Genomic DNA, 12,011 nt, shown 5'->3' with positions numbered 1-12,011 from the left:
CCCCCGCCCCGCGGGCCTCCCCCGCCCCCAGGCCGCCTCCGACCCCCAGGCCCCCGCCCCCGCCGCGCGGGCCTCCCCGACCCCCGGGGCCTCGCCGCCGGGCCCGCTCACCTGGACCTCTGGAAGAAGCTGAATGAGGACACGTCGTACGCGGCTTTGAGCAGCACCGCCTTGGGCTTGCCTTTGTACAGGACGCTGAGGCTGTACAGCTTCATGGTGCCGCGCCCTCGGGCCGCCCGCCCGCCCGCGGGACCGGGTCGCAGGGAGCAGCGCGGCCGCCGCCCCTGGGGACCGCCACACGCCGCTGACGGGTCGGACGCCGGCTACCCCGCCGGGCTCGGGGTCGACTTCCGGTTCCGGTCGGGGGCCGCCGCCCGAGCCCCAACGGAGAGTGTTCGTGCCCCGGATGCAGAAAGGAGCGGCCGGAAACACGAAGGCGGTGGGAGGGGAGGAGCGGGGGGAAGACAGCGCGGCGCATGCGCCTGCGTGCACGCCCGGCCCCGCCCCTCCGGCCTGGCTGGGGCCGCCCTCTCCCTCCTGCGGAGCCCCGAGTTCTCCCAGGCTTCTCCCTCTCCCGCCTGCGGGGGGTCCGGCCCCTTCCGGGACCTCCCCTCTCCCCCGTGGGGTGCCCCGGCCCCTCCTGGGCCTCCCCCCTCTCTCCTGGGGTGCCCTCTGCCCTCCCAGGCTACCCCTCCCTCTTGGGGTGCCCTGAGTCCTTCCCTTCTCAGGCCCTCCCTGCCTCCCTCCCAGACTGCCCCGAGCCCTCCTGGGCAGCTCCTGACAACATACCCGGAGCAGCACCCACACCAGTGCTCTGGGAACCCCAGAAAGGAGCTGGGATTTATGGGATTTATGGGAGGATTGCCTTCCTGTATTTTGTAAATCAAATCTCCTTTAAGGTGAAGGGCAGGACACTCTTCTTCTAGAGGCTCCTGCAGGGATGTGAAGGCAAACTTCTCGTCCTTGCCAGCTCTCCGTCCCGCCCCGTCCCTGCTCACGCAGGACCCATGAGCACCAGCCTGCAGGGCCACGGGCTTCCTGGGCTGGCCCGCTACCTGTCTAGGCACTGATGTAGGAGGCTGCTGACCTCAAAGGGTAGCAGGGATGCGTCACTGCAAAAGGGCAGAAAATCCGCTCCACACTTCGCGATCAGCCTGGCGCACAGTGACTTAGAAGGCCTCGTTTGCCTTGAGATGTTGAAATAATGCTTTGCCAATGGGTGGGGATGAATGAGGCAGAGTTCCACAAGAGTTCCACGTCTTGCCCATTTCTTGTTTATTAAATGGCATTATGTAATCGGCATCTCACAGGCCACATAAAAGGGACCTTGGTCTTTGGCATTTGGCAGTAAGCTTACACAATCATGCTGGAAGCAGCCAGATCTGAGGTGATGGAAAGAGACAGCCTGTTTGAAGAACCCACAGCATCACTCTACACATTACTCTTAGTCAGGGTTTCCCAGCCCCAGCACTATTCATGTTTTGGTTGGATAATGGGGGCTTGTCCCCAGTGGTTGGGGGCCATCCCATGCAATGCAGGTAGCATCTCAGGCCTCGTAGGCTCTAGATTCCAGTAGCACCCCACCCGCCGTTTGGCAAGCAAGAATGTCTCCAGACGTTGGCAAATGTGCCCCGAGGAGCAGAGAAAGATGTTTCTGTGTCTGAAGGAAGGTCCTGCCACCTACCCCCTGACCAGCCCTCTTCCCTGGATATTTTCAAGTGTAGAGCGTGGAGAGGACTTTTCCACATCCCCCCTGTTTGGGTGCAAAACATCAAGAACAGACACCGGCCCACGCCAGGCCAGTCACCCATAGACACAGGCTCACCAGCAGGCCAGGCGGGGGTCCCAAGATGCTGTGCTGACACCGTTGTCCTATAGGGGGCGGGCGACAGCCGTTGCTGGAGAAAATCCCCGGAGCCCCTTTTCCCCTTCTCCACTGAAAGTTGTTCAAAGGGACAAGGAGGGCAGTTCTTGCTTGGAATAGATTTAAATGTGTTCACTTGTCCCATGCTGGTGGATGTCTTACCATTGGCCTTACACCACGCACTCCCCACGTGCTACCTCATTCAGTCCTCACAGAAGAGAGGAGGATTTTATCAGCACCTTACCGACACAGAAACAGATTCAGGTCAAGGAAATTGCGAGTCAACACAACACCTAGCACAGCCCAGCTCCACTCCCAGAGGCTCTCCCCTCCCCTCTGGCCTGGGCCCACCTCCACCTCTCTATGTGATTGCAAACTCCCCAGCCCCATCATCCCTCTTATTGAGAAGCAAGCCCACCTTCCACTCCAGCACCCAGCCGTCACTCAACTCGGATTCAGTCCACAAGCCCCGAAGCATAAAGGTGAACAAAGCACTAACCTCTCTCAGTCTCTCTCTTTTTTCAACTGTAAAACTGGAAATACAACCCTTTCCATCGGTGTGTTGCTGGGAATGGTAATACACTATATTCCAAGCTCCTGTCTTAGTAGATGTTTAACAAGTAAAAACCATGATATTTCCAGGCATTGTTATCATTTATGACAAAAACGAGAGATTATCCCGGGTTAAATGCATCAGGCACCCTGCATGAAGCAGAGATCTGACAAGCGGAGTGAGGTCTGCAGAGTGGAAAATACTACCGTATGTCTTATAATTTCCTGGTTTCCATCAGTGTGTTGTGGTTACGTAAGAGAATTCTTGGTTGCAGGAATTGGATGTGTATAGGATGTATACGAAGGGTAACGCACAAATGGTAAATTGAAGGAGTCGGGATGCACCCAGGAATGTTCTGTACTGTTCTGCAAGTCTAAAACGACGGGGACAGGAAAGATTGCAGGGAAGAGCACAGATGTCTTGGCTCACGACCAGCGGCCCAGGCCTGTGACTTCACCCCTGCTGGGCAGGCAGGTGCCACCCACCTTCAAGGCCTTGCTCAGCTCACGAACAGACCCATTTCTAGCTGCACAGCGGAACCCCCACGGAGCTGGATCAAAGCCAGCTGAGGGGCATGCCGGGGGTTTGCAGGGGGAACCCGGCCATGCCGTGGCCTTGGCCCCCCTACCCCCTTGTCCGGTCAGCCAAGGCCAGGGCTGCTTTCCCTGTAATTGTAACGTGAACCTCTGCAGCTTACCCAGGACAGGAACCCTTTGAAAGGGACCACAGATGTGATCAGGCCTCCTAAAGAGTTTCAGAGCCTGTCACTCCTAAATGTGCCAATTTGACATATCGACTGCTTTGAGTTAGTGGCACCCGACACACAGCAGAGGCAAGAAGCCCACTCTGACCCTCCTTTTTATTCTTCAAAGCAGGAGATTGAACCCCCACATGAAAGGTGCCCTCCGGGGTCGCAGGAGGAAGACATTCTTACCACCAGAGATGAATGAGGCAGAGAGAAATCTGTGCAAACAAGCCTCATCTTGCAGTGACTCCCAGCAACATTCTCTCCCTGCCCCAACCCCTCTGTCACTTCGCTTCTTCACTAAGCGTTTCTTTGTCACCCGAGTGTTTGCTATTGATCGTTCCTGCTCTGGTCACTTCTCTGGGTCTTCATTCTCTTGTGAAGGCTCCCGTGCACCTGTAAAGACTTTAGTAGAACGTGTATGCTTCTCTCCTGTTGATGGCAGCTTAGTTCTTAGGCGCAGCTGGAGACCCGAAGAGGGCAGAGAACGTATCCTGTTCACCTCCTTAGTAGTTCACCAGCCTAAGGAGCACAGACTTGATGCCATCAGCCTGCCCCGGCCCCCAGAAGCACTGCTCGCTACCACAACCCTCCCAGTGGGTTCCCCAGGCCACCAGCCCAGAGGGAACAGGAGATGTCAGAGCAGGAGAGGATGGGGGTATACTACGAGAAGGTTCGCCTGGAGGCAGGCAGTGGCCAGGAAGGGACCACAGCCGGGGAAGACCAGAGGCATGTGAGTCAGCTGGGAAATAGTGGGACAGGCCCCTCAGAACTGCCTCCCTTGTAGGGGCTTCTCAGAAGCTCTATTTGTACCCTGAGACCCCTCCCCAGCTCAGGGGCTAGGGATGGGTGTGTAGCCCAGGCTGGACACACGGTCATTTAGGCTGGGGGCTTGATCTTCTGAGGAGCTGCCCTGCACAGGACCTAGGAAAGTCTGCAGAGGAGGAAGGGGGCCAGGGGGTAGGTAGAGCCCTGCAAGAGGGGAATCTGGGCCCCACAGCAGCTGGTCTCCAGGACTCCCGGGAACAAAAAGCAGGATGGGAGTCATCACAAAGGAAAAGTGGTCAGGAAGGATCTGAAAAGCAGGGGCGTGGTTGAGAAGATGCTGAGCGCCCCCCTCCTTGGGCTCCCTAAGCTCCCACACACGCCGCCTAGGGCCCCCTGAGGCCCTCTCCCCACCCCCCCCACTAAATCTGCCCCAGCGAAGCCCCCTTCTATTTAGCCCTCCAGAGACCCCATGTGAGTCTCTTGGTGAGCCCACAGCAGTGCCTTCTGGGTTTCCCTCCAAGACCGCCCTCCGACCCCCCAGTCCCCCTCAGTCTCACTCTGAATACCACACCTAGCCCTCCTCCCCCCCAGCTGCGGCTTAAGTGCCCCCACCACTGAAGGCTCCCTGGCCTCCCCAGTCCCCCTGAGCACACCTCTGAGTGCCCTCAGCAATCCCCCCACGCTGAGTACCCCCTCCCCCAAGCCCCCCTCTGAGCGCCCCCAGCCCTCCCCCACTGCTGACCACCCCCCTCCCCCTGGGTCCCCCTCTGAGTGCCCCAGCCCTCCCCCACTGCTGAGCACCCCCTCCCCCTGAACCCCCCCTCTGAGTGCCCCCAGCACCCCCACTGCTGAGCATCCCCCCTCCTGAGCCCCCCTCTGAGTGCCCCCAGCCCTGCCCCACTGCTTGCACGTGGGCACCCAGCGATCTCAGCCAATCAAAAGCCCATCCCTATTGCCGCAGCAATTGGTTTACAGATGGGCACGTGATTCGAGCCTCAGCCAATCAACGCAGCCCCTCCGGGGTAGGCCGTCCAATCGGAGCAAGACCCAGGACTCGGTGTTTGGGCCTCCAAGAGGCACCCGGGTTTGCGGAAAGTCCGAGAACCACGGGCAGTATCGAGGCGCGCTTCCGGTTAAACGCGCAGGGTTCCGTGCGTGTGTTCGTGTGAGCACCGCGGGCAAACCGTCCGCTCGCAAAGAACAGCGGGAGCGCGCGCACGAGCGGGAGATGCTTCCCAGGCCGGGCGGGGGGCGAGCCGGGAGGGGCGCGGGGAGCCCCGGAGAGCCAAGCAGCCCCGGGGGAGGAGGGCGCGGGGTTGCCCCGGGGCGGGGGTGGAGGCGGGGAGTTGACTGCGCAGAGGTCCTGCCGCTTCCAGACCCCCCTAGGGCACGTGTCCCCTGGGAGGCCACCCCAGGGCTCTGGCGGCCGGATCGGGTGACCTGCCAGGCAGGTGCCGCAGAAGCTGCGCGAGGGACGGCCTCCTCTGTGCGTAGCAGTTGCGCCAGGAATGGTGGGGGGACGGCCCCAGGCCGGCCTTTGCAGCCCAATCCTTCAACCCGCCCAGCCTCGGTGACCTCGTGTGAAAGGGGTGATCCTAACGCCACCCCTGCGCGCTCGCTGCCCCCGACCTCTCACCAAATGACGGCTGGATACAGCAGGACTTTGTGCAGCTCACGTTTTAGCCAGCATGGGTTGTAATGACGACTACCCTTCCAATAAATACATGGCTTTTCTTTGGGCATAAATCTCACAGAAAGGGTGGAAGATCTGTGTGAGAAAAATAACTCACCCGAAGGACGGGAAGGCAGACCTGAACAAACGGAACGGGCCACATTTGAGTGCGGAGATGCGACACACAGACGTCTGCTCCCTCAAGTGCCTAAGTCCACGAACTGTGTGCATTTCAACAAATAATGAACAGCATTATTTTGTGAGGGAGGATGAGTAGATTCGAAGATTCATATGAAAGAGGAAAGGCTTATGGTAAAGAAAATGTAGGGGGGGGGAAGGGATACTTGTCCTACGGGTTTTTGGACAGTTACAAAGTTACACCAGCTGAAAGAGTGTGAATTGGCTGCCAGTGAGATGGGAAAGGAAAGGTTCTTTTCGCCCCAGGGAAGGATGACAGGACAGCAAAAGGAAAGGGTGGGAAAGCAGAGCAAAGTTTTATTAAAGTACACTCCAAGGGAGGCGGGGCAGGTGGAGAGAGACAAAGGCTGGGAATGTCTAGGGTGTGGGCTTATATCAATGTTTCTGTTGCTTGGGTCCTAGGGTTGCAACATTTGAGTGACAGGCCTGGATTATATAATCGTTAGCCACCTAAGCACTGTCCTTTCTCTAGAAGTATTCAAAGTGCCTGCAAGGGGTAGGAAACGACAACAGTGTTTCTGTTCTGGAGACACAGGTGGGATAAGGACAAACGGCTGCTTTCTGCACAAGTGCACCGAGACAACAGACTTAACTCTTCCTCCGCCACCGGGAGGTTGTAACCACAAACTGACTGCTAGATGGGTGGACTGGGGTGGTGCCTGGGCGGTCCTCGGTTGGGGCTCTCCAGCAGGACCCCAGGACGTCTGAGGTCCATCCACCTGTTACTCGGTCTAGCTTCCTGCCTAACAAATGTACAGACAGACGTCCTGCACTCAGGCAGAGCTGAGGCCAGGCTGAGTATGAAGAGCCACGTTTGCGTTCAGGCAATTTGTTACTGACAGCAAAGAAGGAGCACCAAAGAGACCACTCCTTGTCCTGTGCCCTGTCGAGGACAACATCCCAACTAAAGGGGACAGTTGCCTGCCCCCCAAATCACAGCATCTCCCCTGACTGGGAGCCCATTCTAGATAGCAGCCACACCCCACAGGGCACGGGCAGAAAGCCTCACATCTCAGGCCCAGAGACTAGAGGAAAGCCTCCGGACCGCCTCCCGGGCAGACTGGGAAGAGAGTGGGAAGTGGTCTCTGAGCCGGTCGCTAGTCTGTCCTCAGTTCCTGGAGGAGCACAGAGCTACGTGACAGGCTCAGCTTAGCTGCGGTTCCAGACCTGACTTCATAGCCTGGGGCTACTCCTGCAAGGTGACCAGAGCCAAGCCGTTCCCTTACAAAAGAAAAATCAGACGGTGCAGGATGAACCCTGGGCCGCCAACATTCCACATCAGTGGGGAAACGATCACCTACCCATCAGACATTAGTCAGCTACCTCACACCCCACAAAAAACAAGTCCCGTAAGGACCAAAGTGCTGAACGGTAAAAAAAAAAAAAAAAAGGGAAAATATTAGAAGGAAATGTGGGAAGGTATTTTTCCAATTTTGGATGGGAAATGTTTTTCTTAACAAGACATGAACCTCAGAACAATAAAGAAGGCCAAGACTGAAATTCCTAAGAAGGAAAAGCTTCTGCGTGAGGAAGACACCAGTGATCAAGTTTGAGCTTAGGATAGACTGCCGGAGACATCACGGGGGATTCCACAAAGGATTAGTAGGTACTAGAAATGGAACATGAAAAACCCCGTTATGCAAATTGAAAGGTAAAAGACAATTCAATAACAAAACAGTTAAAAAAGTATAAACAAATCATCCTTAGAGAAAAATGTAAATAACCAGTGACCCGATGAAAAGAACCCAGCGCTTTGCAGTTTAAATGATGAGACAACAGATCAGCAAAAAATTATCAAGATTTATAATCCCAAGCGTGGAGCCAAACCCCTCATGTCGGTGGAAGGATTAATAAATTGGCATAGCCATTGAGGGAGGACTATAAACTCATCTACCCGAATGTAAGATGTGCAGAGCGTTTGATCTAGCAGTTCAGCCTCTAGGAATCATCCGGAAGAAACATGTGCATCTGAAGAAGGGGAGCTGCCTGGATGACCATCAGTAGGAAGTTGGCTTGAAATGTGACCGCACGCCCATCTGGAGAGTCTCACTGGCCATTCCTTGCTCCCTCCGCCGGACCCCGGGCTTGGTCCCCTGACCCCGCTTTGCTCCGTTCCCACCACACTCTCCCCTACAGCAGCCACCGGCCACTCGCGGTCCCCCAGCGTGCTAGCGCTGAGACGTGCTGTGAGGGCGAAGCACACCAGGCTTCAGAGGCTGAGGCCAGAAACTCCGGTTGAGATGGTCCTTGGTCTCCCACCATTTGCTCCCGATGGCTGAGCTCCAGCACCTGGCCTCCCGCTGGGTTCCCGGGGTCCCGTCACCGTGGGTGCGAGTGGGTGTGCAAGCGTCCTGAGCTGAGGACCCAGGGACCGAGGGCCTCTGTTCTGTGCGGGCCCACGGTTCCGGCTCAGGTCGGCAGGGAGGGCAGCCCCAGAGCTCACAGGTGGCTAAGCTGCCTGCTCCGTCTCCTCTGGATTCCACACTCGCAGGGGCCTCTGCTCCTTAGGACATGAGTTTGGAAGACGCCGTGACCCTGCCCTGGGAACTGGACAGGTGGCGAAGTCCACGGTGACGGGGCGATCGGGCCATCACTATGGTGATGGGGATGGAGGCCTTTGCCATCAGCCTCAGTTTTCTGCATGGCAGCTCTAATGACAGGATGGTCAGCCCTGCCGAGGCTGGAGGCCGCCAGCGCAGGGGCCCTGCTCCGGGTTGCCATGGCAGCGCGGGCCCTCTCGGGGAGCACAGAAGGCCCCGTGGGGGGACTCCCCGCTCCACACCTGGTCGGAGCAGGAAGTGCTGGGCGGCCCAGAGCCCGGGGAAAGCAGGCTGGGGTGTGAGAGGGACACAGTCACAACCTGATTACTCAAGAGTTGTCCCTGGCCACAGGAGGGGAGCAGACCCTTTCTGCTGAGTCTGTCCAGGGGACGCCGCGCCACCCCAGCTTGGCACAGCCTGGAGAGACGGCTGCCCGGCGCTGGCCAGCCCCGGCCTCCGGCGCTGGCCGGACGGGCCTTGGTGGGGGAGGGTCCCAGCTGCGTCTCCGAAGAGAAGGCTCGCCGGCTTGCTGGTCAACAATGAAAAGGAGGAAACTCTGTGCCTGAAGCTCAAGCCAGAAGGCAGCTGCAAGGTGGACCATAGCCTCCCTTCAGGTCCCTCCTCGGCTGGCAGACGCCTTGGGGTCTTTCTGCTTCGGAAGCTGTCAGGGAACACTGAGGGGTCCCAGCTCACGCGAGCGGGCCGCCGCACAAATGCTGGATGACCGAGCCAGGATGGAGGTCACCAAGAAGGAAAAGGTAATGCACCAGCCGTGGGCTTCCCCACAAGTGCGGGTTGTGGTTTGTTCAGCACGGACAGAATCTGGGTTTGTTCAACCCAGAATCGGACTCTGTGCACAAGCCCCTTAGGGAAGGCCTGCTGGGGAGGGAGCCCAGGGCACTGAGTGTGTCCGGCAGCAAGGCTCCTTCTTCCCGGCAGACCAGGCCCTCTCCTGCTGCTTTGGGCTCCAGCCCCGTGACTTGGAAAGTAGGCTGCCAGAGGCCCGGCGGCCAACTGCTGGCTGGGGGTCCGGGGAATGTGGAGCCCCAGCTGAGGGGTTGAGGGCCTGGGGTCTCAGTGGGCAGAACCAGCTGTCAGCTACGAGATAGCCCTCAACGGGCACCATGACAGGCCCCAGACCCCACACTTCTTCACAGGAATCCCTCCAGAAGGAGGACCGTGGCTCCTGGCAAGGAGCAGAGAACAGTTACTTTTTCCACAACAAGAGAAATCCAGACGTCCTTGCAGCCAGCCGTGTGCCCAGGCAGTGAGCAAGGACACAGAGCTGGTGCCAGGCCTGGCGGGGAGGAGGGGGTCGTGCTTGCACCCCGGGCCAGGGATCAGGGCAGACCGGGGAAGGTTGGGGAGGGGGCCGGGATCCAGTCCCTTTGGCATGGTCTCCTCCTCACATGTCTTCACTTCTCCTTCTGTGACTTGACGAGGTCAGCACAAACACTGAGCTGGTTTGGCTCCCGGCAGAGTTGATGATGTTAGAGGAAAAAGAGCCAGCCCGAGCCAGGGCGCCTGCAGCCGGGGCCGGCGAGACGGGCCAAGGCCCGAACCGAGTCCCGTATCTGCTGGTGCGGTGGCCGGAGTTTGGATGAGAAATCCTGCCCGAAGGGGCCCCCGGGAGGCTACCTGGGGAGAAGGGAGGTGGCATCTTGGGCCCAAGCAGAGAGGCGGCTTGGTGACTGTGAGCATTGGGGCCTGGGGCCTGCTGTTCTCTCGGGTCAGTGAGCCAGGCGCCAGTGCAGGGAGGCGGGGGGCTGGGCAGGAGACCCTCGTCTTGGGTGGAATGGTGGGGAGGCCGGCTTGGTGTCAGGGTCATCAAAGGAGCACAGGTTCGGCTGCCGGGGCCGTCGGCTCCAGCCCTGCGTCATTTGCCCCGGGGGCAGCGAGGAAGGGGGAGAGAGGCCCTGTTCACGCCTTCAGCGGTGTCCCTAACCGTTGAGCTGCGCTGTGTCCACCTCAGGCTCCCAGGAGCAGAGCGTCCTGGTGGCTTTGGAGGGAGCCCAGGCGCCGATTCTTCTCCTCTGCTTGCACGCAGCTCTGTTGCCTGTGTTGACCTTTCACCCCTCACCGGCGGTCACCCCTCCGCTGTCACCCCTCTCCGTACCGGTGGCTTCCTCACGCCTGTGTCAGTCCCTACACGGCTTCTGGAGCCGCTTGGGGGCGGGACTGTGTCTGCTGGCGCCCCCTCCCCAGCCTGCGGCCCCATCACGGCAGGTGCATTCCCTTGGCATGGAGCTCCGTCTCCCGACGGCCACCCCTCCTGCGTGGCCGGAAAGTGGGCCCTGGGAGCCCCCTCGAGAGCCTCTGTGTGTGGTTCCCTCCCTCCTCTGTGCTGAGCCAACCCTCTCCAGGAGCAGCCAGGGGAGCTGGTTGCTGTCCCAGAGCGGGACAGGAAGGGGGGCTCCACCGTGCGTGCAGTCAGCTTCCCTGGGTGGCTCTGGGGAGCACTTTCCAGGAAGAAAGCTGGTAGGGGCGTCCCCCCATCTTAGCTAGGGGAGCCATACCAAATGCCATACACTGAGGGGTTTCAGCAATAGCTGTTTGCTTCTTACAGCTCTGGAGGCTCGAGCCCCGGGTCGGGGCGTCAGCGGGGACAGGCTCTGGTGGGGGCCACCTTCCCGCTGTGTCCTCACCTGGCAGAGACACAGAGGGCTCTGGCGTCCTCTGCTCATGCCCCCACCCCCCGGTGACCCCATCCAGCCCTAGTCACCTCCGAAATGCCGACCTCCTCATACCGTCACACTGGGGGTTAGGGCTTCTGACATATGAATTCGGGGAAACAAAATTCAGTTCTGTAGTGTGTAGAATGGAGCCCCCTGAAGTCGGGTCCTCCGGCTGCCAGGGCACAATGCCCCGTGGAACGAGAAGCTCAGAAATAGGATGAGGCTGCCCGGGGCCCCCTCAGCCAGGAGCTGCTGGCTTTGCGCATGCAACCCCAGCTGTCCCAAGAGGTGGCCTGCAGGACACCGTGGGGGGCTGGCTGGAGAGGCCCTGAGGGCAGAGGCGAGTGAGCTGCCTGTGTCCCCACCTTCCGGTCCAGCATGTCCCAGGGGCGGGGGGCAGTGGCGTCTGGGGCACCTGGGGGCAGGAGCAGGACGAGGGGACCAGCAGTGAGCCCCGGCCAGGCCCACGTCTGTTCCTGTGGCCGCCGGATGGAGAGAGGTACAGGCGGTCTTCCCTGTGCATCTGCAGAACTGGCCAGAAGCTGGACAGAGTGGGGCAGAGCCGGGCAGAGCCGGGCAGAGCCAGAGAGAGCGTGACAGAGCCGGGCAGAGTGGGGCAGAGCGGGACAGAGCGGGACAGAGCCGGGCAGAGCGGGGCAGAGCAGGACAGAGCGGGACAGACGGGACAGAGCCGGGCAGAGCCGGGCAGAGCGGGACAGAGCCGGGCAGAGCCGGGGCAGAGCGGGGTAGAGCGGGACAGAATGGGACAGAGCGGGACAGAGCCGGGCAGAGTGGGACAGAGCGGGACAGAGCGGGACGGAGCCGGGCAGAGTGGGACGGAGTGGGACAGAACGGGACGGAGCCGGGCAGAGTGGGACGGAGCGGGACGGAGCGGGACGGAGCGGGACGGAGCGGGACGGAGCCGGGACGGAGCGGGACGGAGCCGGGGCAGAGCGGGACAGAGCCGGGCAGAGCCGGGACAGAGCGGGACAGAGC

General features: G+C 59.8%; 2 protein-coding genes across 2 annotated transcripts in view; one reads left to right on the top strand and one right to left on the bottom strand.

Moving 5' to 3' along the window:
• The window catches only part of YKT6 (YKT6 v-SNARE homolog), an 8,407-nt gene extending 8,038 nt beyond the window's left edge, over positions 1–369 (bottom strand). Inside the window, exon 1 of the mRNA XM_035026426.1 lies at positions 112–369. Within this exon, the coding sequence (XP_034882317.1) occupies positions 112–215 (104 nt within the window). The 5' untranslated portion in view covers positions 216–369. The remainder of the gene's footprint in view (positions 1–111) is intronic.
• Positions 370–9,053: 8,684 nt separating this feature from the next.
• GCK (glucokinase) overlaps positions 9,054–12,011 on the top strand; it is a 35,963-nt gene continuing 33,005 nt past the window's right edge. Inside the window, exon 1 of the mRNA XM_035026547.1 lies at positions 9,054–9,098. Within this exon, the coding sequence (XP_034882438.1) occupies positions 9,054–9,098 (45 nt within the window). The remainder of the gene's footprint in view (positions 9,099–12,011) is intronic.

The sequence above is a fragment of the Mirounga leonina genome, unplaced genomic scaffold, assembly GCF_011800145.1.
Source record: "Mirounga leonina isolate KUSES-001 unplaced genomic scaffold, KU_Mleo_1.0 Mir_199, whole genome shotgun sequence".
Classification (NCBI taxonomy): Eukaryota; Metazoa; Chordata; class Mammalia; order Carnivora; family Phocidae; genus Mirounga; species Mirounga leonina.
Note: the sequence above shows the minus strand (reverse complement) of the source record. Positions and strands in the feature narration are given on the sequence as shown.